The 26171-nt window shown below is 42.9% G+C and overlaps 1 protein-coding gene across 2 annotated transcripts in view; it reads right to left on the bottom strand.

The window, feature by feature from the left end:
• Positions 1–25953, bottom strand: part of LOC137625411 (tRNA pseudouridine(38/39) synthase) — an 87775-nt gene extending 61822 nt beyond the window's left edge. The window contains exons 1-2 of one of the 2 annotated variants that reach the window (XM_068356316.1): positions 25862–25953; positions 13942–14069 (exon numbers count right to left, since the gene is read on the bottom strand). In XM_068356316.1, coding sequence (XP_068212417.1) covers positions 13942–14043 — 102 coding nt within the window. In that variant the 5' untranslated portion in view covers positions 14044–14069; positions 25862–25953. Of the gene's footprint in view, positions 1–13941; positions 14070–25842 lie in introns of both variants that reach the window. The other variant, XM_068356317.1, reaches the window with a different exon arrangement.
• Between the last annotated feature and the right edge of the window lie 218 nt (positions 25954–26171).

Here is a 26171-nt window from a genome sequence, read left to right on the forward strand (position 1 = left end):
TCCCCTAAAGAGACTAGGGAGAAGAGCAAAAACGATAACAACGTTACTCGCTTGAACGAAACGTTTATCCAGCTCTCTCTCCCTCCGTCTCTATATCTCTCTCTCTCTCTCTCTACTTAGAACCTGAGAGAAGAGCCCAATCATATATATCGTTAAAACATATTATTGTTAAAGGAAAAAAACTGAAAGATTTCCCAAATAAAAAGTTCCTTTATTAGAATTAAAACCATTAAGCTAAGAAAGAATGAACTTAACGCTAGAAACGGTTTACTCTTACTGCAACGTGACACCGTGAAAATTCTCTCTCTATCGTAACGATAGAGCGCAAGTTGAACGTTCTGAACGTCAACAACTGCAGAGACAAAACAAAACGTTAGTTCCACTTTGAAACAGTACGAGACTATCAAAGAAATTCTTTCAAAAACATTAAAATAGCATAATATGTGAACAGGTAAAACCGAAATGACGGGCTCAATGTTAATTAACTTCGGTACAAGAAAAGACCGCCTACTATTAGGAAAGGTCGAATATAAACAAATATAAAAATTAATTTTAATAAGTTTATAAAAAAGGAAGTTAATCGAAGAGGCCTATAAAAGGCGGAGAGATATAAAATAAATCTATAACTTTTGTTAAGCAAAATTAGGAAAGAGAGTCTATATTCTCTTAGACACCAACACTTCCGTCTAAGGGAAGGGTCGGCCATTAAAAGGTGAAAGAGAGTTCATACTCTCTTCGTCACCATAATTAATCAAATTAATTCCAAAAGCTAGCTAAGCTAATAATAAAACTTCCTGAATAGCGAAAGCTGAAATCTTAGAGCAATACTTCACCAAAAACCGTGAACAAAACTCCAAAATTATAAGCGTATCCATGACCGTCTTGCCGGAAGCACGACAGAGGAAAAATTGAAGTGGTGTCAACAAGAAGTACTGCAGTACCTGGCCACAGGTGGCGCTTGTGAGTACACCCCCCTCTTGTATAGCGATCGCTGGCGTATCCCTTCCGTAGAATTCTGTCGGGCAACGGAGTTGACAGCTACATGATTATCGGGTAAGTTTAATATTGAAAATTTCAGACATAAAGCAAATCACAAAACCAATCACTTGCCATTATTTTAATGTCTACAAAACATAAAGCGCTGAGGTTGCCTTTAAATCATGAGTATTAAAATTAACATAATAAAGCTCATGGGAGCTAACATTGATTAATAGGAATCAATATCACTATGCATAAAATCATTCAAACCTGCTAATTTAACAGCTAAACAAATTTGGAAAAATTACAAATTGTGAATTAATTTTTATTTTTCCTATTGATACAAACCTTGAGCTATTTATAGGCATGTTACTTTCGGCGTAGCTGAAAGACGAGCCATAAGACTTTTAACAATGGATAACTACCCCAACTGCTAGTTAGCAAGAGAGGAGGGGGCGGGTAGCTGGCCACGTCCGCTCACTCCCAAACCTGGGCTGAGCACCAACTTTGCTTGCAGGCAGAAATTTCTCGAGGGATAGGTGCTGATGGGCTAATCTGAATAAATAGCTCCAGGTCTGTATCATTATAAAAAACACAAATTACTTCCAAATTCGTCAATTGCTCCATCACTATACAAACCATCGCTATTTATATGGATGACTTTCTTCTTAGGAGGGTGAAAGTCCATACCAACTGGTTCTTGGTATTGACCCGGGATTCTCTCCTCACGATATGGATCGTAGTTGGAAGAAATCATAACACCTCACTAAAATTACAGTAATTCGCACAATCAGCAGCCTACGCAAGCTGTTCTCTGAGTCATAGAAATCTCTGAGAGTACCTTAGACATTACCCAATCCCCCCTCGCTAAAGGTATTAGGGATGCAACAAGTATTGCTTCTATTCAAGGTTACACAAGGGAAATGGTTCTTACCTGCAGAAAGGGGAGGTCAGCTGTGCTTAGGACCTTGGTGCTGATTCCCCAAGAGAGAGGAAGGTGAAGGAAAGAAAGGAAGCCAGTCATTCTTACCCATTTACCCCAGACTAATCCTGGGTAACCTCAGCCCTCAACCCTCTGCTATGTGTCCATCAAAGAGCCTGAGGTGTTTAAGCCACTTGTGCAGCCACCACAGGACCAATGAAAAATGTTTCCATGCTCCTGTGGGTCACGTCATACAGGTAGTGGGCAGTGAAGGTTGTCTGATGCTTCCATATGTCCGGTTGTAGGACCTACATCACAGAATAGTTCTTTTTGAACACCAGGGACGTTGGAATGCCCCTGACATCAAAAGCTCTGGGTCATCATGGTGAAGGAGAATCAGGGTTGATTGTCAGGTCAATGACCTTGCGGATCCATGCAGAGATGGTGTTTATCGTGACCCTCTTGACCTTACCTATGCTGAAAAAAAGAGTGCCAACATGTTGGGGCAGGCTGATGCTGTTCTCTTTGGGAAAAACCTCAGACCCCTCACTGAGCAAAGTACCAGTTGGTCTCGGTCTTCGGTTACTGAAAGAAGACTCCCAATCCGGAAGGGCCTGAATTTAAGATCCGCTACCCCTGGATTTTGAGTCTTAGCAAAAAACCTCAGGGATGAAGTTGAGAATTACCACTCGCATCCCTTTGAATAGGCGATGTCTTAAGAAAAACCATGCAGTTCACTAACTCTTTGGGCCGAAGCAACTCAAGTAGGAACCCCGTCTTCAGAGTAAGGTGGCTATTTGTACCCTGGGGTAATGGTTCATAGGGAGCACCCTTCAGAGACTGAAAGATGCAAATCACATTCCAAGGAGGAGGTCTAACTTCCAAATGGGGGCAGATAATTGATTGATTTGAAATTTTCCTGCATCCTGATATCCAAGGTCATTGATGCTGATATATTTTATCATAAATAAAGAATAAAAGAATATTCAATTAAAACCATGATAGCAAAAATGTCTTTTTAAAAGTTAAATATCTTTCAGAAGACCTGCTTCTAAAGTAATCTAAAAATATCGACAAATCATGTCCAAGAATCTTTGCAAGGATGAACCTGCCATCCTTACCTCGAGCCTCAAACAGATATCTATTTCTTTTGGTAATATTAGTGGGGCATTCCATCAACAAGTACCTCACTGTCAAGGGTACCAAACAGTCGTCAAAATATGGCTGGTATTGGCCAGTTAGCAGAAATTCATGTGTTATCAGTGTGACACTAATGCGGAGACGACAAAGAGTAGTCTCCCACTTTCGGGGTATTATATTATATTTTCAAGGGGCTATAACATTTGTTATTTCTGGGTCGACCTGTGACGGCCGGTGAAAAGGGTCCTTCTTTACACTTTTCTGATATAAATCTTCCAAATATACCAGAGAAAGATAAAAGCATGGAATGCAGAGGTTACTACCCTCACGCGAGCACCTTGTGGGTGTCGTGTATACATCAGGGGCGTGTGAAAACCACTATTCACAGGCTGTCTTCCATTTAGATTATTCCTTCATCAAAGGGAAGGGCCGTAACAGAGGCCCTAGAAACCACACTTAGACCACGCCACCGACACCTAACACGAGCACCCTCTAGGACATCCTTCTGTTTTGGCCTTGCTCGCTTAGTCGTTATTCTTTGTGCTCTTGGTGTTTTGTCCCGTTTTTGGCTTAATTCATCATGACTGGCACTGCTACTTCACCTTTACCAATGTTAAGTACCACAGTTTGTTTTGACAGCTTTTTTCAGTACCGGGCATTTGTTCTCTTTCCAGTAATGTGGATTTTAATTTTGGATCCGCTGTGCCTTTCTCGGCGGCGGTTCGTCAAAATCCCTTTTCTCTCATTCTATTTTCAACTAAACAATCCCAATGCTGTTGCCAATTATTATGAATCAAATTCTAAATGCTGGGTTAACAATCATCACAGAGAATTGGATACCTTCTTGGTAGCAACTCGGTTGCAATATTTTTTGCCAGTAAATCTGCCTTCACATTTCCAGACACACCTACATGTGCCAGAACTCAGCAAAATTGAACTGTTATGCCTCTCAGTCCAATAATAAGAAGCCATTTTAAAATCTTTAACACTAAAGGGTTACTGGAATTAAAAACTTCTAAAGTTTGAAAGACACTCCTTGCATCACTAAAAACGGTAAAATTGCCCTAATCCTCTGCTATTTTCTCAATGGCGGTTAGTATGCCATACAGTTCGGCAGTAAATATGGAAGCTGTTTGAGGAAGTGCATCTCTACTATTAAAAGCATTACTATATACTCCAAATATAAAACCGTCATCATATTTGGAGCCATCACTATATGTAAAAGTTGATTCCTTATGTTCTGCAACAAGTTCCATAAAAAGAGACCTGGCTTCTAAGTCAGGCATATTCTTTTTAACACCAATAAAATATTTACAAAAGAATATCTCTGGTAATTTTCTTGGAGGTTGATGATATCTTAAATGGAATCACCCTACTTCTGAATATTTCAAGACCATGTACCAATTGTTGCACCCAAAAACCATAAAGTTCACTAATTCACTTTGCAGAAGCTAAAGCAAGTAGGAATGAATCATAGGGATCAGCCTTCAGGGTTCGAAGGATGCGAAACACATTCCAAGGAGGAGGTCTAACTTCCAATAGATGCAAAGAAAGAGGCCAAAAGCCCAAAAAGTCTCTCTATCAGGATACCCCTCGAGAGAGCCTCAAGAGAAGGATATAAGGTCAGTGGCGGAAGAGACTCGTCTGCAACCTCACAATACCTCCTCCATTGGATGAAAGGAGGTGGGAGTTCACCTGAGTCCCAAGTATTCATCCACCTCCAAGCTCTCACCCTTAGGAGCCTGGGATGGGTCGAAGCCATCAACCGAAGGTACATCACGTGAGGATCCCGCCACAGGAGATCATCTGGTCCTCTCTTGCATGGGAGCCTCCCGCGCCTTCATGTTCTTAAGAACCGTCTTTGTATTCTTAGCCTCCAAACGGAACGGAAAATACTCTTCCAGCAGAGGAAGTCTGAAGGGCCGCAGTTCAGGGAGATATACTTCGATCGGAGACAGTCGAAAGTACAGTAAGGCACACGGGAGATCTCACAAAGAGAACCTAAGTCCCTGCTCATCCGAGGGTGGAGAAGGTCTGTGTAAGGAGAAGTCTGTTTTGGCATCCTCCTCTTATTTCTTGCCATCATGACAAGTGTTAGTTCCTAGCTTTTGAAAACCTAACTAATTCCCTGGGTACCCCTTGCACCCCCCCTCAAACTACCGATGGAAGAAAAGGGTATCGATGAATCCGGATCCCTGGTGGAAGCAGGTCTCTTCCTGGGGTCAATCGGAAAGACTGAGGAAAAGAAGGAAATCGACTTCTCCAATGAAATCCTAGGAGTAGAGACAACAGCAGGCCTCTGTCTGGGAGTATACTGGGACGTGCCTACCATCCCTATTTTGATAGCCTTAATAAGGTTGTCAAACCAAGACGGCTGTTCAACGACAGATGACAGGTCCGAAATGTCCTTGGGGAGGCCTGAAGGTGTAGAGGACTCCTTTGCTGAGCATTCCCTTGGAGCCTGAAACTCAGGGAAAGATAGAAGGGAACAGGCATCTGGTGATCCTCCTTTGACACTTTCCAAGGGTGATCCACCGAGATAGGCACATCAGCGTACCTATTTGTTGGTCAATTGAAGCCTGGATTAGGAACAAGCCTTCTGCTTGCTCTAGTAGAAGTCGAGGCCTCTTTAGAAGCCTCCTTGCTTCTGGAAACTCGTGATAAGTTTGCAGGAGCGCATGAAACACGTGTGAAAACATCAAAATTATGCACGGGAGCACTAAATTCACGAGCAAAAGATGGAGAACGAGGAGGAGAAGGCTGGGAAGACCTTGGAGACTTTCGACAAGTTGGTGATCGACGATCACAAGTTGGTGATCGACGATCACAAGCTGGAGATCTATGAGCAGGTAACCATATAGCATATAGCAGGTGAATGGCGAAAAGGAAAGCAACATGATGGCGAGCGACGGATTGGGGAGCACCGCAATGAAGATCATCTAGTAGGCGAGCAATGAGATGACGAGCGACGTGTTGGCAAGTGACTCGTAAGAGATTATCGCATATCTGATCGTCACGTAGGGGAGCGATGCACTGGAGAGCGTCACGATGGCAAGCAATGCGTTGGGGAGCATGCGTAGGAGATAGATGAGCTGGCGATTGACGCATTAGAGATCGACGAGCTGGTGAGCGGCGCGTTAGTGAGCAATGAGCTGGAGTGTTTTGCATTGGAGAGTGATAAGGGCAGTGCGATGAGATGGAGAGTGACGCATCGGTGATTGGCGAGATGGAGATCTGACGAGTTGGCAATCAATGAGCAGGAGATCGTCGCGTCGGCAATCTGCGGTAAGGCGAACAGAGTCTGGGCCAGCAGCGAGATGGCAAGAGGTGCGCTGGAGAACGCTGGGCAGGAGAGTGTCATCTAGTGGGAGATCGCCTGGGGGGGACGAGACGCCGAACAACGCCTTGGAAGGTCTTATCCTGATGAATGACAAGCTGTGGGCGAATATGCAGCTGAAGAATGACGATCCACCGCAGCAAGAAAACAACGGTCAACAGAGCGTCAACCACGCACCGGCAAATGACGATCACGAGATGTTGAGGGACAAGCACGAGCTGGAGAGTGACAATCACGAGAAGACCAACGATCACAACCTAGAGAATGACAAGATCGCCAATCTCGCAGACTGGAGCGCTGCCCGAAGGAGGAAGAACGTAGCGGACTATGGTCCCTCGAAGACGAAGAGGTCTGAAGATGATGGGGGGACTTGTCGTCAGCAGGTCATCGACGAGAGGGTGAATGGGTGCGATGATCAAGAAACAGAACTGGCTGGAACAGGGGAAGGCGAGAGATGGGACTTATACACACCCAGAGCGTCGACAAGAGAAGAGACGTCAAGAACAGAGGTAACAGGAGAGCAATCCCTTTGGGCACCTCGCTGAAGAAGCTCAAGGACTTCCTTGGAAGAAGGTCCAGCCAAACCCAAAGACAGCCAAGCCTGCAACACATCTGAAAGGAAGAAAGGCTCACCCAAGGGCGGAGGCAAAGGTGCTTTGCTAGGAGAAGCAACAACATCCCCAGTACCCCGGGGTTGCCAAAGAGTTAATCGGTTTACTCTCCAACTCGAATCTCCCTCAGAAGAGGCAAACCAAGGAGGAGCTTAAGGAAGAGATTGGGGGGGGGGGGGGGTGAGAGAAGTTGTCTGAGGTGTCTTAGCCCCAAGTAAGACCCCGAAGGCAAAGGCTCTCTTTTAAGACTTCTTCTTTCGCCGGCGCCCAAACCTTTCCCACTGGGAGGCAGACCACTCCCTACACTCATTGCAGGTGAAACCCTACACTCAGCAATGCCCTCTACCGGTCAGACACAAAGAGTAGGAGTTGGTCTCAACCGTGGACATGAAGGTGCCACTAGTGTGCCCTTTAGGCCCTGGACTTAAGCGCATAAGGAGCATCAAGGAGAACAATCACACCTGAAAAAGAGAATTGAAAGCAATGGTATGTATGGCCAAGTCTTATGAGGGAGCAGTGAGCGGACACATCCGTTCTCTCCAAAGCCAAAAGAAAAAGTGGTGTTACATTACTGACGTTTAAGTGAGTAGGGGTAGCCGGCACATACGGCTACCCCCTCCACCTTCCCACTAACTAATGGTTGAGTAGTTGCCAACTAGCATTAAAGTCTTAATGGCTAGTCTTCAGCTTAGCCAAAAGATAATCCCTATTAAATAGCATAAGATATGTTTGGCATTGGAACAAAATAATACTGTAATGATAATAATAATATAGATGACGTATCCTGACATCACGGTGTGTATTACCAAGCACATCATCATAGCAAAGGGGTGAAACCTCTCTTAAAATAATGTCCCAAGTAATCTGTAATATGTTTTTTTTTTCTTAACAGGTAATTAGCAGCACAGCCTACTCCCTGTAGGGAACTGTAGATAGTAAGAGCACCTGCTGAGATATCTGCTAAAGTTAGGGCAACTTTGATTGAATTCTCTGTTGATGAACTTGACTTTCTCTGCTGATGTAAACACAAATGAAATCTATTTCTAATTAAACAACCATTCCCTTGCCTGTCACCTCTAGGGGGACCTCATAGAAGTACTATATTGGGTAACGTTCATTACCGTAGCATTTGGTGATCCTGTATACTTTACAAACAGTGAAAATAGGCTCTGCATCACAAGCTTAATTGCCTTGTTAAACCTGACTCAAGTGTTTTTCCTAAGGATTCAAAGGAGTAATCATATTTTGATTTATTATGAGAGACTAAAGCCTGCCTGGAAGAGGATATATAATTCATGTTTGTCCTTTCTGAGCACATCTGCTCCTGAAAAGATGCTAGTGTGTGTGTGTCCTCATATTTGAAAACTGTTTAAACCCTCAATTTTAAAAGGTTTGCGTCAAATGCTTTCCGTCCACTTGTTTTAATGTTGAATTCAGCAGCTGATTTTTATCTAGTTATTGAGTTGCTTTTCTCAACAGCTGCTCTTTCTAGATACTTGTTTAGAGTTCTACATTCATTAGTTGTACACCTAAATGCTGTGCCACTTCCGTTATAGTAGGGGAATATTAATGAAAGAGGATAATTAGTTCCATGAAATTTGAATCGACATGCTGAACCAAGATATATTTAATGAGGAGATTGGGTAGTTGTATTGGTATGGGAGTGACAAATAAGAGGGCTTTTTTTTTTTTTGTCAATTCATTCTTTAGTCCAATTATTGCTTGTAAAGTCTTATTCAATATAGTAGAACAAGATTTCCTAATTATTATTTTCTCATTTTGAAAATGAATAATTTTCTTAAATATATATGCCATATGTAATTCCTTTGATAATTTTCCTCATTCCCAGCCTTTAGACTTTAATTCTTTATCTATTTTATGAATTATTAATGTAGCCATGCGCAAGCGAAGCTTACCTAAACCCATGAGCTTTTCCAGTGTTCCGAAGAACTCAGTGCAGTTTGCAGGTGGAAGAGAGTCGGTATACTCAAGATAAAAATATAAGAGGTAAGATCTAAGGTCGTTTCTGGGTTCTCTTGCCCCGCATAAAATCAAGGGGTGGTGCCCAGTGCCCGATTTCTTTCTTGACTGTTTACTTTTTGTTCAGATCTCTGGGCATTCTATCTTTATTTTGTGTAGTGAGAAGTTCAAGTGTGGTTGGCATTCTGACACTAGGCAGTCAGCATGCTACGTCCAACCACAGACCGCAAAACACTACATAAATTTTGGTTCCCAGACCCGGGAGTTATGATGTCGCCATCATCATACATCTCCAGCAAACAGTTAAGACAGACAAGCAGATCACCTAAAAGAGGTGTCAAGCCCCTTAGGAAAATCTACGGTGACAGGAACAAGTACGTGCTTAATACAGTACTGGCAATCCTGATTAAATCAGCTGTGTGGACTTCAAGTGTGTAGAGCATTTGCTGACATCAGGCTCCAAGTATTGGGATATAATTCAGCCAAAGAGGCTCTTAGGGAGTAGAGCCATTGCTCCGCTAATTTCTGGTGGTCCATATTCTCTCAGAATCTTTGGAATTCGTCGTGAACTGCTGGACGAAAGGGTCAGGTGTTGCATCCGACTCTACGCTAATGGGAGCCAAACTCCGGGATGCCTTAGTTCAGCAGTTTCTGAAAGACGCCGGTTGATTAGGCTTTAAACTGGACAAAACTAGCAGAAACAGTATCAAGGCAATATGTTTTCCAGGTACAGCCCCAGCTCAGGAGTTGCTCTTGGTAGCGTCTAAGATACTGAACCTGGAAATATGGGTCCATTTTGGTACATGTCTTGTAATTTATCAAGATCCACCCATGACCAAGCCTCAGTTTGTGCATCTTCAGTGTCATAATGGAGTGAATTTTAACCCTTTGATCGAGCTCCGTAATTATGTCCGTCCAACAGAGTATTATCCTGTAAACCAGTACGTGACTGAAAAGTCGAGTTTTAAGCATATGTCTCGACACTCGGCAGTAGGTCTAATAATGTTACAGGAAACTTTGTACGGGTACTGTACTATGCCCTTGTTGATACAGGGGCACAGGTTTGCCTTGTCAATGAGTCTGTACTGAGCCAATTTGGCTGACATAAGTCTTTATATAGTCTATATATGAATTATGTTTTAATGTTAAAGTTTAAGGTATTTTATTTCAATTTTTCATTACTTCTTATATCGTTTACTCATTTCCTTGTTTCCTTTTCTCACTTGACTATTTTTTCCTGTTGGAGCCCTTGGGCTAATAGCAACTAGGGTTGTAGCTTGCCTAGTAATAATAATAATAATAATAGAGTACCAGGTACTGTCAGGAGAACGGTTAGAGGAGGTGACCGGTACCTGCACCAGCATTCTAGGCTATCTCCAGTTAGAGGTGAAGTGTCCTTCCAGTTGGAGACTACCGCCATTTAACTGAGGTGGTAACTGCCAAAGACATTAACTTTTGTTTTGTTCTTGGTAGGAACCTACTTAACGCAGCCTACCTGACACTGGATTCACACCGAGAACAGTTGGTGTATGACCACACTACTGTTCTTTAATTGTTTCTCAAGGTACTCTCAGTCTCCCCACTGCATACCAAGACCACTGTTATGGAGCTAACTGATCCTGAACCTGATCAAGGAGTGTTCTCTGGGAATGATCTCCTGTCCTTTAGTCTAGTGGTCAAAGATCCAGGGAGAAGTTAAGAGATGTTGGTCTGACCTGGAGGTGCACCAGGGTTTGCTAGTGAAACGGAACCCAGATGGCTCAGTAGTTACCTTCAATAATTGACCTAGTTTCCGAAACACACCTCCAGAATGCTCACTGTGGAATAAGGAAAATGACTGCAATGCTCCATCAAATCAATTGGCACAAATCTCTAAATAGTGTAATCAGGGATAAGTGCCGGATGTGTTAGGAATGTCAGACTTGTAAGGTTTCAAGGGAGGTGGTTGCCTCACCAACCTTGAAAATAGTGACCTCTTCTCCTTATGAATTGATTGCTATAGCCCTTGTCTGTCTTCCAACAACCAGTACTGGTTTTATTTGGTGTCTGATGGTAGTCGACCCTTACTGCAAGTGGGTGATGGCAGTATCCATAAGGAATAAGAAAAGCAGTACGATATGCCAAGCAATTGAGGACCGAGTTTTTCCTGTTATTCAAAGTGTTCCAGTCCAGATATTGACTGAAACAGGCCCTGAGTTTATTTCACAGGAATTTACTGTACAAGTGAAAACAACTGTATAAACCTTCTAGTAATGCCACTATGGAGCAGGTGATACATACCATTGGTGAGTTACTGAGGGTGGTTTCTGGAGAATTTGGGAAATTGGACTAGTATTTATCCTGTGCAGTTCTCAGCTACAACCATTCCCACCACACTGAGATTAGTTTACTCCAGCTAAGAACATACTGAAGGATGCTCACGATGTTGATAGTATCCCATTGCTGTCAGAAGAAACGAGAGACACATGGGCTGAAGGGCATCCTCGGTATAAACAGTTTAAGGAGGGTTCTTTGGTTCTTAAGAAGGTGTACCAGTTGGGACACCTGTCAAACAAGCTCATCCCAAGGTTTAAGAGGGTATTTCATGTTACTATAGTATACGAAAATAAAGTCACCTGAGAGCTGCAGAGACTGCCTGATGGTGAACTGGTAAAAACGCACCATATCCAGCTAAAAATCTGTCTTGAACCTACGGTGTATCTTAAGAGGCACTTTCTCTGATATCCGAAGGGTCCTGATCCTGTAACCAAGACTCAGAATACTTCAGGACTTGTGGATAATAATCCGACTTCCTTTGAAGTCTTGCAGTGTTCTGATTCTAGTAGTGATAGTAACTTGTATGGTGTGGCTGCAATAGTCGCATCATACCTTTTTGTCTCAAGATCATAACAAGTCCCGATAACAAATGAAAAGTAAACTTCCTACAAGAACTACAGTATTACGCAGCCCATACCCATCCTAAAGCCAGCTAGGACTTAAGAGTGGAAAAGAGCACCTGATGCTTGGTTATATCCTCCAGAAAATTTTGATGAGACTCCAGTATTGAAGCCTGAATCGGTTCGAGATCGTGTGGTCCTCCAATTATGCGAGAACAGCTCTGCTAAATTGCGTAAAACCCCAATTTTGACGCCTGAATTGGTGCTTAACTCTCTTGTGTCCGAATTTTCAACACCACGTTTCTTAGCACCCTCTTTCCAAGAGGAAGGTGTCGTTCATCCCCCAGGGAGTTGGGAATTCTGGGAAATTTCCAGCATTCTGTTGTTGGGACCACTTTTTGTTGGCTCCAAAAGTTCCAATTCATACTTACCTAAACCTGCAAATTTAGAAAGCCCTGTTTCTGATTCAGCTGTGTCCATTTACCCTGATTATGACTTTCATGGCTTTTTGCCACCCGATTGTTGGCTGAAAATCCCACCTCTAGTGGATTTAGTTCCCCATGTATTTGGTACAAAGCTCCAGTTCCTGACCTACCTCTAGTTCAGCCACGAGTCATGGAGTGGAAGCCTCTTCTCACTGATCAGATGAAAACTCCAGAGAGGAAACTGTCCTCCACTCTTGAGTCCCCTCGGAATTTGTACCCTTTTCTGCATTACGATGGAAGTTTGAAACACAGGTCGGAACTCGAGGCTGAAGTAGCACAGTCAAATTTATCTAATCTGAACGAGACAGCTCTCTTTGGTTTTCTCAACTAGGAATTTTTCCTGAATCATCGCGCGATTTTTAGGGATTTTTATTTTCTTCTTCTGAGCATACACATTCCGTCTCCGGGCCACATCTGAGAATGTCGTCAGCCCGTAAATATCAAATGTTATGCGAGGTTATTGAATGGTTAAAGGCACCTCGCTTATACTTGGAGAGTCGCTGGCTTAACCTATCTCCAGTGCTGCGAGAAATTACTATTGCTCGTCAGCAAATTGTTGAATCCCAGCGTATATCCCGAGACAGAATTCTAAGACTCAGAAGAATTATAAATTTCCAATTGAATTAAGTACTGAACAGAAGTTTTCTTTTATTTCAAATGTTTTTTTGGGTATATTAATCACTTTTGGTCATTTTTGATTTCCACATTGGGGTAGTTGAGTTAGTGGAGAAGGGAGAGTTCTTTTTCCCTGGAGTCTTGCAAGGCTAATGACGACGCTCTCACTGGGAGAGACCACAACAGCACAATCAGGTGAAACGTACGTAGCGCCTTCTGTGATCACCAAACACTGAGAAATTCCTCTTGCGACGGAGCATAAACGATGTCCGAATGGAAACAGAATTCCTCAGGTTTCCGTAGTCATTCTCAGTGTGCGGCCACACACAAAGGGATAGAACAGCAATACAGTAGACATGCTGTCCGAGAGGAACAAGTAAGCTGGATAATGGCCAATAGCAAAGAAAATGGTCACACAATTACAGTTACAAGGAAACAATACATATCCTTGGCTTCTTACAATATCTCTCAAAGGCGACTGTCTGAAAGACAATCTATCTAATCTGAAAGATAAAACAAAAGGGATTTTGACGAAGGAAAAATCTATTTCTGGGGAGAGACCTGTGACGCCCGGTGAAAAGGGTCCTTCTTTACACTTTTCTAATATAAAATTTCCAAATATACCAGAGAAAGATAAAAGCATGGAATGCAGAGGTTACTACCCTCGCGCGATCACATTGTGGGTGTCGTGTATACAACAAGGGCGTGTGAAAACCACTATTCACAGGCTGTCTTCCATTTAGTTAATCCCTTCATCAAAGGAGAGGAACAGACAGATGAAGATGTTGAGAAACACATCTGTAGTTTGCCATGGCCAAAGCCAAAGTGAAGGAAGCTCTCCCTATCAGTTGGCTCCCAAACAGCAGGCAACTATGTTTACCTCATAAAAACTTAGGGAGTTCCAGCTTCACTGAAGTCATACACCTATTAAAGGTCAAAGGCTTATATTACATGTACGAACATGCAAACATAATAACGACGTATAAAATTTACTTACTTCTCGAGTCAGCTGGGATATGGGAGTGCTCTTCTGGTTTTTACTTCTTTTAACATCCTTCTTGTCCCTTTCAACAACACCATTGGTCTTCTGTGGATCCATTATGAATCTGAAATATTTTCAGTATCCTGCAAAGACAAATAAAAGAAAAAAAGTATTTATTAAAGTTATTAGAAATAGTATATGAAAAATTATATTTTCAATTTAAAATAAATTTTTGAATATACTTACCCGGTGGATATATATATATATATATATATATATATATATTTTTGGGCTCAAGCCATGGCGTCCTGATGGAAGGTTCCTTTTTGGTAGCTTCCTTGGGTATAAGACTACTAAGATATTCCCAGAGAATTTAACCACAGGTTATCACAGAATTCTAACTTCTGGAGCGAGTATCTCAAAGGTTTCCCTTTAAGACATCGTAATACAACAGGGGACGCGCATGTCTGAACGCGCCACATAGCTATCTTCACCCCGAACAGAGTTAATGCTTCGGTGTGTAAGGACTGAGAATAGCTGGGAGCCGTTCCACAGCTAATCTCACTCGTGGCTACTACTGATACTCGAGACGTAAACAAACGGACGCCATTGCTCTGATGACGTCACGCCCGTCTTCATCCTTTGTTTAGTAGCTGCCCTACTTAGACGGATTTTCCCTGTGTTATCTTTATCGCTTTGCATCTTCGCTATGTCGTTACCTTCAGCCTCGCCTTCTTCTGGAAAGTTGAGTACAAGGTTCCAGTATTGTTTAATTAAGCTCTGGCCGTAAAGTAAATATTACTTTTCGAAATAATTGATGTTTTGTGGCAGAGCTGTGCCTCTACCGGACCCGCCATTTTATGGCGTCGTTGTTGTTATGCATGTCTTATTTAGTTAGCCACAACAACGTTTCCGGCATTATATACTAATCGAATTCATTAGTTTATTTAGTCTTCATAGCTAGGAACTTTTATATCGTGTTTAGACGCTTTTTATCGGTCATCGATTGACCTCATACCAGTCGGCTACTATAGCCCCCAGGCCAGGAGCCTACATACAAGTGTTCATGCATGATTTATTAGTGATCCTAGACTAAGTTATGAAGATAGTGGCATTATTATTTTACAATACTTTTGACAGTGATGCAAATGTTTTCGCCTTCAGGGACCATATAGGGGATAGGCTAGTCAGTGACTCTTTCTAGCCTAACCTAATATTAGGACCCCTATATGCTTCCTTCATCCCCTGCCTTGGCATTCCCTCTATTTAGCCTTGATCCCTTTTCTGAGTAAAGGGATTAATTGTCTAATAGAGTATATATCGCCTCTCTGTCCTCCCTAAAGGAATGAACCCCCTTTAGGGCTGCGTCCGAGAGTGAGGTTAGGCTAGCCTACCTCTATGGCTAGGATAGTCTATGACTTTCCTGCGATAGCGATATGTCTTCTTCCTTTCCTAGTTCAGGACTTTTAGCCCTGTTCTAGGTTAGGTTAGGAAGGTTTCTCTGTTCCATGCTGAAACTGTACTCTTGCACCGTTTTAGCCGATCAGCCTGATCTTAGGTTAGGGAGTGTCCTCCCTTTCCTTAGTGGCCGCTCTGGTACAGAAACCCTTCCTGGGAAGACTTCTCTCTTCTCCCTCCCCACCTATCTCTTGTATAGCCTAGCCTATGCTTAGGTTAGTTTATACTCATCTGTCCCCTGTCCTACAACTCCTCCTTAGGGTGGAAGAGTAGGGCTACCCGAGCTTCCTTGTGCAGTCCACTCTGGTACATATACCTTCATAGTGTCCTATAAGGTTAGTTACTAGTATAGTTCTGCATATGGGAGTCTCCCCCCCCCCCCTCTTGGGTGTTCCCTAGCCCTCCCTTGGGCTACCTTGCTCCCGGTCCCTAGTGACCCCTGCTCATGGATGTTAGAGCCTGCCTCTATCATGGGTACACCCCCTCAGGGAGGAGGAGGGATGTCTGGAACCCTGATGGTACTTCCTGCATCCCTTCCCCCCTCCCCCCTGTCTCTCTATCTATCCGGGTGCCGGTCTCTTGCCGCCTCTACTGTCGGCAATACCTGCCTCCTACTTGGTGACTTCCCTACCCTTGCCGCCAGCCCCCCGTGTACCGAGGGACTGCCGGCTGCCGCCGGCTACTACCGGCGGCTCTCCTACTCCTATCTAGTCGTCCGCTTGCCGGTCGATCACCGGAGTGCCGGCATATACTGCCGGCAACCCGATACAGCCTTTACCATCCTTATCCCAGTCACCAACCTGGCATCCTCCGACTGCCGGAGCCGCCGCTCCCTGCCGGCGTGCCCCCGTTGTGCCGGCGGCCGCCATCCTGGTATTTAACTGACTTTTGAAAATTGTCTGTCCTAATGCCAGAATCTATGCTGGAGCGAGCTCCGGCATGCCGGCGGCTTGCCGGATGCCCCGGAGGCGTCAAGAATACTTGCACCCCCTTACTGTAGCTATCATAAGACTATGATAGCCCTATATCGCAAACAGATAAGCTGCTTCTGCTATTAAGATCAGTACCTAGTACTGCTCTATTAGTGATCATGCTGTCTCTTTGCATTCTTCTAATTCCAGCATGCTATGTGCATCTTAGCACGGCTGGTTGCCAGAAGCAGTTACCCTTTAAATGAGGCCTTCTGGCTCTGAACTGGGAACCGAATGAATTCGATCCCAATCTTGTCCTTGGTTTTTCATGGAATTCCAAAATACTTGGAATTCTAGGAAAATATATCCAATGATCTCGGTCATTTGGATTATCCAGGGACCAAGCTTATGGTAACCAGCCGGGCGAGATGCATGGAGCATGTTCTCCTTTACTGTTTTCATTCTCTATGCATCACACCTTCTTTAAGTTAAAATTAATGATTAATATTAACTTAGTTTAAGAGCCATTCTTATGACTCCCCCATACTCATTTTCTCTTTCTTCCACAGGAGGAGCAGATGAAGTGTGACTTCGCCTTCTGCGCTGTGAAACGCCCGCAGTTTTACGGGCATACGGCTTGCAGGACTCACGCCCCTTGTGCAGACAAGAAAGGGGATTTGAAGTTTTGGAATCCACTGGATTGTACGGTCTGCCAGGCCCACCTAGTTGAGGCCTTCCATAACCCTCCTTCAGCGGAGGTTAGAGACATTTCTCGTGAAAAGCTGCGCAAGTGGGTGCGTGGCTTTCAGAAAAATGCTACTGGACCGTACCTGGCCACCGAAGAACTGAGGTCCCTATTGTTCCCTAAGGCCTCCCCTGACTCAGTGGTACCAAAAGATGTGATCCCCACTGTCCAAATTACGGTGGAACCTGATGTGGTCATGGCTCAGTCCATGCACGAGTGTCGTTTAGATTCCGAGGATGATGAACAGATTTCAGACGTCTCGGAAGACACGGAGAAGACGCTTATGGCTCAAGGAGCCGAAGAGGACGAAGACAAGGTGGAGTACACCGAGTCGGAGCTAGGAGCTGCTCCCTCGTCCATCCCCCCTCCTACTCCTACACCGACGGAAATGTCCATTCCGTCTACCTCCTCGACTCCGGATCCCTCTTCTTCTACTCAAGAACTGATCCGGCTGATTAGAGCCGTCATGGACGACAGGCTGAAGGAGAACCAGGAGTCCATCAGGTCGATGATTGGATCCAGAGAGCCGAAGAAGATTTCGGTCAAGGATCTCCCCGCTTGCTCTCATGCCAACCCGTGGAGGTATGCAGAGCATATGGTTATTGCGACCGGCAGGATCTTTGTCAGTGATAAGATCGGCACGGTCCCTTTGGAAGATGTGGAATTCTTCCCAAGCTTTGAGGCCTACCCGGACTGTTACGTCCGGCTTCGTTCCGAACCTGCCTCGAAGGAAGAGACCGAACCTAAACAAGAGATAGTGTTCGATCTCACAAAGGCCCAGGCTATGCTAGCCTCCGCATTTAAGAGTAGAGGCTTTACCTGCTCTAAGCTTCCGGCTTTGAGCAAGAAGCACCCTACGTACGTTGCACCTGACACTGCGGTTCTTCCATTCTTGGAAAAGGCCTTAGCTGCATGCCTTAAAGCGGCGGAAGAAGGGAAACCCTGCCCTGCACTGGAGGAGTGCAGACCCTTCTCCATCGTGACCCCCCCTGACGCTCGACACTGGAAAGATGTTCAGCATACTTTCGTCGTGGGAAGGCTCGATCCTGACGTCGCCGGACGTCAGTTTAATGAAGACCTCCCTAAGCTCAACGATCACCTCCTTCGCCGGGAACAAGACACGAAGGAGAGGCTTGCGGCATCTCTTTCTCATCAAGTCCAACTGGAAGTGATGGCCTGTGACACTAGAGTACCAGATCACTACATGGTACTCTCCAAATCCCACTTACTGACAGTAATGAAGGACTTGTACCACTTCATAAAGGCTCGAAGAGCCTGTCGTGAATTCGTGTTTGCCGGTGCCACCGTGAAACACGAACCCCGGAGGCTGATTTCCTCCAACATCTGGGGAAAGCACCTGTTTCCTTCTGACCTTGTCAAGGAAATAACTGACAGAGCCGCCACGGAGAATAGGAACCTTCTCCACAAGTGGGGCATGTCCAGAAAAAGGAAACCCTCTCAGGACGATGGACCTCAGCCTAAGAGGAAACCTCAGAAGCCAAAACCCCAGCAACGTCAGCAACGACGTCAGTTTCCGGGACCCGCTACCTCCCAAGTGGTTGCCCAACCACAACAGACCTTTCAATTGGTCCCCCAACCGGTGTTGTCACAGTCACCGGTCTTCACCCCTGCCTTTGAGCAACCATCCACTACCTTTCATGCCAAAGGTAGAGGCTCGTTCAGGGGTGCAAGCAGAGACGCATCTCGCCGTCCCTCCAGAGGTAGAGGAGGAAAGGGAGCTAGCGGCCGAGGCAACAAGTCCTCGGGACACCAGAAGCAATGAAGTGCTTCCGGTGGGAGGAAGACTCCGCCAATTCCAGGATCGTTGGACCTTCGATCCCTGGGCACACAGCATCATCAAGAACGGTCTAGGCTGGAGTTGGACGCAACCACCCCCAATCTTCCAGCAGTTCTTCCAGCAATCGACCCCCCTTCTGGAAGAATATGTTCTAGACCTCTTGAACAAGAAGGTGATAAGGAAGGTAAAGTCCACCAGGTTCCAAGGGAGACTGTTTTGTGTTCCCAAGAAGGACTCAGACAAACTCAGAGTCATTCTGGACTTATCCCCCCTCAACAAGTTCATAGAGAACAACAAATTCAAGATGCTGACGCTTCAACAAATAAGGACCCTTCTGCCTCAAGGTTCCTACACGGTCTCTATAGACCTGGCGGATGCCTACTGGCACATTCCAATGAACCATCACGCTGCCTCCTACCTAGGATTTCGACTCCAAAGGAAAAGCTACGCCTTCCGGGCCATGCCATTCGGCCTCAATGTGGCCCCTCGGATCTTCACAAAACTGGCGGATGCCATAGTACAACAGCTCCGTCTAAGAAACGTCCAGGTGATGGCCTACCTCGACGACTGGCTAGTCTGGGCTCCATCGCCCGAAGAGTGTGCAAAGTCTTGCAACGAAGTTACCCAGTACTTAGAACACCTGGGATTCAAGATCAACGAGAAAAAATCTCGCCTCTCTCCAGCTCAGAAGTTTCAGTGGTTGGGAATCCACTGGAATCTTCAGTCACACCGCCTTTCCATCCCCCAGAAGAAAAGGAAGGAAATAGCAGGGTCTGTCAAGCGACTACTGAAATCCAAACGCATTTCAAGACGACAGCAGGAACGAGTTCTAGGCTCTCTACAATTCGCCTCAGTGACAAACCCAGTGCTTCGTGCACAGCTAAAGGATGCCGCGGGAGTCTGGAGACGATCGGCATCCATCGCTCGAAGAGACCTCAAGAGACGGCTTCCAAACAGACTACGACGCCTCCTAAAGCCGTGGTCGGAAGAAAAGGCCCTGAAAAGGTCCATTCCTCTCCAACACCCTCCTCCATCACTCAACATCCACACGGATGCCTCACTGGAAGGTTGGGGAGGTCACTCCCACCTGAAACAGGCTCAAGGTACCTGGTCTCCACTATTCAAGACGTTCCACATAAACATCTTGGAGGCCATGGCGGTCCTTCTAACTCTGAAGAAGTTATCCCCGCCGCCCTCGATCCACATTCGTCTAACCCTAGACAACTCGGTGGTAGTTCGTTGTCTCAATCGCCAAGGCTCAAGATCGCCCCAGATAAATCAGGTGCTTCTCCCAATCTTCCGTCTGGCGGAGAAGAAGAAGTGGCACCTGTCTGCAGTTCACCTATAAGGATTCCGCAATGTGACAGCGGATGCTCTATCTCGGACAAACCCGATAGAGTCGGAATGGTCTCTAGACGCAAGATCGTTCTCCTTCATCTCTCACCAAGTCCCAGAACTTCAGATAGATCTCTTTGCAACGAGCGACAACAATCAACTTCCTCTGTACGTAGCCCCGTACGAGGACCCCAAAGCAGAAGCGGTGGACGCCATGTCACTGGACTGGAACAGGTGGTCCAAGATCTACCTGTTCCCTCCCACCAACCTTCTGTTGAAAGTCCTCTCCAAACTGAGAACCTTCAAAGGGACAGCGGCCCTAGTGGCTCCCAAGTGGCCCCGGAGCAACTGGTACCCCCTGGTCCTGGAGCTGCAGCCCAAGCTGATCCCTCTCCCGGGCCCAGTTCTCTCTCAACAAGTACAGAAGTCGACTGTCTTCGCTTCATCATCGAAAATCAAGGACCTTCATCTCATGATTTTCTCTCCCTTGCCGCAAAGAAGAGGTTTGGGATCTCGAAGAAAAGTCTAGACTTCCTAGAGGAATACAAGACCGAATCCACGAGACGGCAATATGAATCATCCTGGAGGAAATGGGTCTCCTTTGTCAAGGCAAAAAATCCTAAAGAAATCACCATTGATTTCTGTATGTCCTTCTTCATTCACCTTCATGGACAAGGATTAGCAGCCAATACGATTTCAACCTGCAAATCGGCCTTGGCTAGACCAATTCTATATGCTTTCCAAATTGATCTGTCCAACGACATCTTTAACAAATTACCAAAAGCATGTGCTCGCCTACGTCCAGCACCCCCTCCGAAACCGATCTCCTGGTCACTAGACAAGGTACTCCATTTCGCCTCCAACTTGGACAATGATTCATGCCCCCTCAAGGATCTGACTCAGAAAGTTATATTTTTATTTGCTCTCGCTTCGGGAGCTCGAGTCAGCGAAATAGTGGCATTATCAAGAGAAGAAGGACACATCCTGTTTACCGATTCAGGAGAAGTGACCCTCTCCCCTGATCCGACGTTTCTCGCTAAAAACGAATTACCCACCAAAAGATGGGGCCCTTGGAGAATATGCCCCCTGAAGGAGGATGTCTCTCTATGTCCAGTAGAGAGTCTCAAGGTCTATCTTCGCAGAACTTCGAACTTTGGTGGAGGCCAACTCTTCAAAGGAGAAACATCGGGCAGCGACCTGTCACTGAAACAATTAAGAGCGAAAATCACCTACTTCATTCGCAGAGCGGATCCGAACAGTACACCCGCTGGTCATGATCCTAGAAAAGTGGCATCTTCTCTGAACTTCTTTCAGAGCATGGACTTTGAAAGCCTTAAAAACTTTACGGGCTGGAAGTCCTCGCGAGTTTTCTTTAAACATTATGCGAAACAAGTGCACGAAGTCAAACATTTTGTGGTAGCCGCAGGTAGTGTTATGAAACCTGCACCTAACTCTGCGTAGAACAGTGAGTTACTTGGGACTCTAACTCTTCGGGTGCCTATGTTGACCCTCGAGCGATTCATAGTGATGTCTAAAAACACTTAGTGCTTTTATAACTGTTCTTATCCCAGGTGAAATGTCATAGTGTCACACAAGTGCCGCATGCCTTGAGCATGATGTGTTATTTAAAGACTTGCGTTCCTCGAGAACGAGTACCTACTAATCCTGAAATTCCTTTTCAGATTCAAGAGCAAGCCTTTATTTCTATGTACATTATTATTACTGTAAATGAACTTTACTTTTGCTGTAAATTATTTAATTTCTGCATTGCGAAATAAAATTTCTATTTTATTACTTATGCGTCTCTTTCAGCTCCTACTTACTATGAAATACATACTGTCATAGTTTTATTTATTCCTCCTTTCTTATGGTTATGAAGAATTTAAGATGTCTAATCCTAAATTATATTCACCCTGTCTCAGTAAGGTTCCTACACGAATACTTACTTCTGATAACCAAGAGATGAACTCTATACACAGTGCCCAACCACCACTGGTCTAATTCAGAATGTTCCTATACAAATACCAAACATTCCGCTTCATCTCTAAGTTCTTCAAGTTCTTCTTTCAGGATGAATAGCCCTTCAATACCACTTTGACGTCGGCATAGCCCATGGAACTTCCTACCAAGGGGGGCAGGATACTTCGTTCCTATGGTTCTTTACCTAAGATTACTTTGCTGTTTTGTCAATGCCTAGGCACTTAATACTGGGGGAAAATCTACCACGATACATTGATTCTCTGGTACTCTTCCATCAGGACGCCATGGCTTGAGCCCAAAAAACGGATTTTGAGCGAAGCGAAAAATCTATTTTTGGGTGAGATAGCCATGGCGTCCTGATGGACCCTCCCTACTACTTCGTCCAGTTTTGTTCCCACCCTACGCAATTGTATCATGGTGATGGGCAGCAACTGGCTTCAGGATGAAGACGGGCGTGACGTCATCAGAGCAATGGCGTCCGTTTGTTTACGTCTCGAGTATCAGTAGTAGCCACGAGTGAGATTAGCTGTGGAACGGCTCCCAGCTATTCTCAGTCCTTACACACCGAAGCATTAACTCTGTTCGGGGTGAAGATAGCTATGTGGCGCGTTCAGACATGCGCGTCCCCTGTTGTATTACGATGTCTTAAAGGGAAACCTTTGAGATACTCGCTCCAGAAGTTAGAATTCTGTGATAACCTGTGGTTAAATTCTCTGGGAATATCTTAGTAGTCTTATACCCAAGGAAGCTACCAAAAAGGAACCTTCCATCAGGACGCCATGGCTATCTCACCCAAAAATAGATTTTTCGCTTCGCTCAAAATCCGTTATATATATATATATATATATATATATATATATATATATATATATATATATATATATATATATATATATATATATATATATATATATATATCTATATATATATATATATATATATATATATATCTATATATATATATATATATATATATATATATATATATAGATATATATATATATATATATAGATATATAGATATATATATATATATATATATATATATATATATATATATATATATATATATATATATATATATATATACATATTTATATATATATATATATATATATATATATATATATATATATATATATATATATATATATATATATATATATATATATATATATATATATATATATATATACAGTATATATATATATATATATATATATATTTATATATTTATATATATATATATACATATATATATATATATATATATATATATATATATATATATATATATATATATATATATATATATTTATATATATATATATATATTTATATATATATATATATATATATATATATATATATATATATATATATATATATATATATATATATATATATATATATATATATATATATATATATATATATATCCTACGATAATGGGGAACCCCCAGTGGGAACTCAGGGTTTTGGGTGGGGAAAATATACTGGGGAAACGATATATAGACATAAAACAAGCCTTTTCTTTTCTATACATAACCTTCTTCGATGTATAATAAACGGAGGAAAATACAAAACAGTATAACTGGATAAATTTTGGAGGCGCCGTTGCAAAGGCTATGTCTCATGAAAAAATACAGTAACCAGTGCTGCCAACGTGTAATATAGATCAAATGTTAACGTATCATGCTAACATTAGCAGTGTTTTCCATTTAATTTTTCTCATTCTACTTGCCCGTTGTAGACGCTCTTGTTCGTGCGTTTGTAAATAGCAGGTTTTGACCTTCGCCGCAAAAACCCTGCCTCCCTGCGCAGAGACTTTTCCTCCACCAATAGGATTTCTTCTTCTCTAATCGTGAAATGTAAGTATTCGTCACTCTACCAGCTCTGTTCAAGTCTATTACTTGATTAGTTATGTAATACCCTCGTATACATATTACGTTTGACCCCAGTATTACTCATTTTATTATCCGATACCTTATAAAATCACCTCATTTTATATACCCATCAAATATTATTTAACATACATTCCATTTTATCTTCATATATTACTTTTATACATTTTCTTATTACCTTGTCACTCCCAGATTTCACATAAATACTTGCTCTGGACAAGTTTCTCATTCTGTTCATTCATGTTTACTCTTTAGACTTCGTTGCTTTTCCGTTAACCAATCACGAACCTAAACGTATGTAAAGTTTGCACAGGGGGGTTAATATTTCCCTACCCCCACCTTCCAACAAGCCCTTTTACGTGGAAACCTTTGCCCTAGTCAGGTCTTTGTTAGTTCAATTGTCGTCTTTTGCGTATTTTACGATCTAAGTATTAGAAAATTGTTTCGGCTTCAGTAATCCATACTTGAAAGTATTTTGGTGTATTCCAATATTGATAATTTTCTTAAATCACGTAATGTAATATACCAACTTTTACAGTGTTCCAAGTGCAGTGCTAATCTAAGGCAAAACAGTTAAGACACCACAGACTCAGTCACAACACCACCCTTGACCCCTAAGTTACGATGTCACGGTCATAAAAGCAAGTCATTAATTTCTTCAATATTAATGTGTTAGTTTTATTATATTTTGTTAGAGTGCAAAGCTCAGCATTACCAATTGCCAATGTATATGAGGGTGATGTTTTATTTTCCTGTGATCGTAAGTGAGGAACAAGAACCATTATATTTAACGTTGGTAATGTTAGCGTAAAATTACTAATGTTAGCGTGCGCAGCTCAACACTACCGCTTGCCAGTACATACGACCTTGATGTTTTATTTTCATGGGAGCGAAGCGAACTAATGGCGAAACAAGAACCATTACATATAATGTTATCGTAACAGTACTAACGTTACCGTAACGTGAGTGAAGTGATATAACAAAGTGCATTATATAGGGTTTGTAACCTGGGAACTTCTATGTTAGGTTAGGTGGGTTTATCAGGTTCTGTACCCTTTTTGTACTTTTTTATATTTTGTGTAAAGGGTATATGGAAAAATTCTTTAAAATACATATGATAATAATACCGTATAATTGCTAACGTTAGTATTTCCACCGTAGAGTTAGTAACGCTGTGTACCACCGTAACATTGTTAACGGCGTGTACCGTTGGTAACGTTGCTAATGTTATCGTTCACAGTACATACGTGAGTGAAGTGACACTGAATTTGAACAAGTCATTATATTTAAGTATTTTAACAAAATATATATTATAAGACATTATATCTGACCATTTTAACAGAAAATATGTTTTCCTGTAGAAAATAACGTGATTTAACCGGTTTTGACCTTCATTTCATCCGTAATAACAGCATCCAGTCTGGGCACTTAAAGTAAGTAGGATTGGTTGTTCTGTTTGTTTGCGGTTGAAATGAAGGTTGAAATGAAGGTCAAATTCGGTCAAATCACGTTATTTACTACAGGAAAACATATATTTTCTGTTCGAAATCAGGCCCTGTATTACAGTACAACTTAACCATGGATCTTTCATATATAAAATATGAAGAGAGACTTAGTGTCAACCTGTTCAACATAAAAACATTCACTGTGAGTTAGAACCTTCGATTCTCTCCTAAGTCACACAACTTTTTCTTTAATTAGCATACCAACATAAGCACTCTCAAAATCCTATTAAACACCACAGGGAGCACAATAATGCACACAGGAGATATTAGTAATCCTTACTCAATCCTTAACCACGTACCCAATTATGATAAGCAAAATAAACTTTCAGTGTTTCAATGTACACTTATTTATCTGTAAGCGGAGTGTTATGATAGATAACCTGGAAATAAAGAAAGACACACGATAGAATTAGGTAAACATATGGGCTGAAAGTGCAGGGAATACAAAATTGTAATGTTTCCCCAGGAAGGAAAGAGTAAAATCTTTAAAAAGTTTGTGAAATATTTTATCAATATGAATGATATCAATGGAATGGGGATATGGCTATTAGTTGTATAATAGGTATTAAGCCTCGTGTGGTGGATCGAAAATGTCATTCATTTCATTCA

This window comes from Palaemon carinicauda, chromosome 32 (assembly GCF_036898095.1).
Source record: "Palaemon carinicauda isolate YSFRI2023 chromosome 32, ASM3689809v2, whole genome shotgun sequence".
NCBI classification, from domain to species: Eukaryota; Metazoa; Arthropoda; class Malacostraca; order Decapoda; family Palaemonidae; genus Palaemon; species Palaemon carinicauda.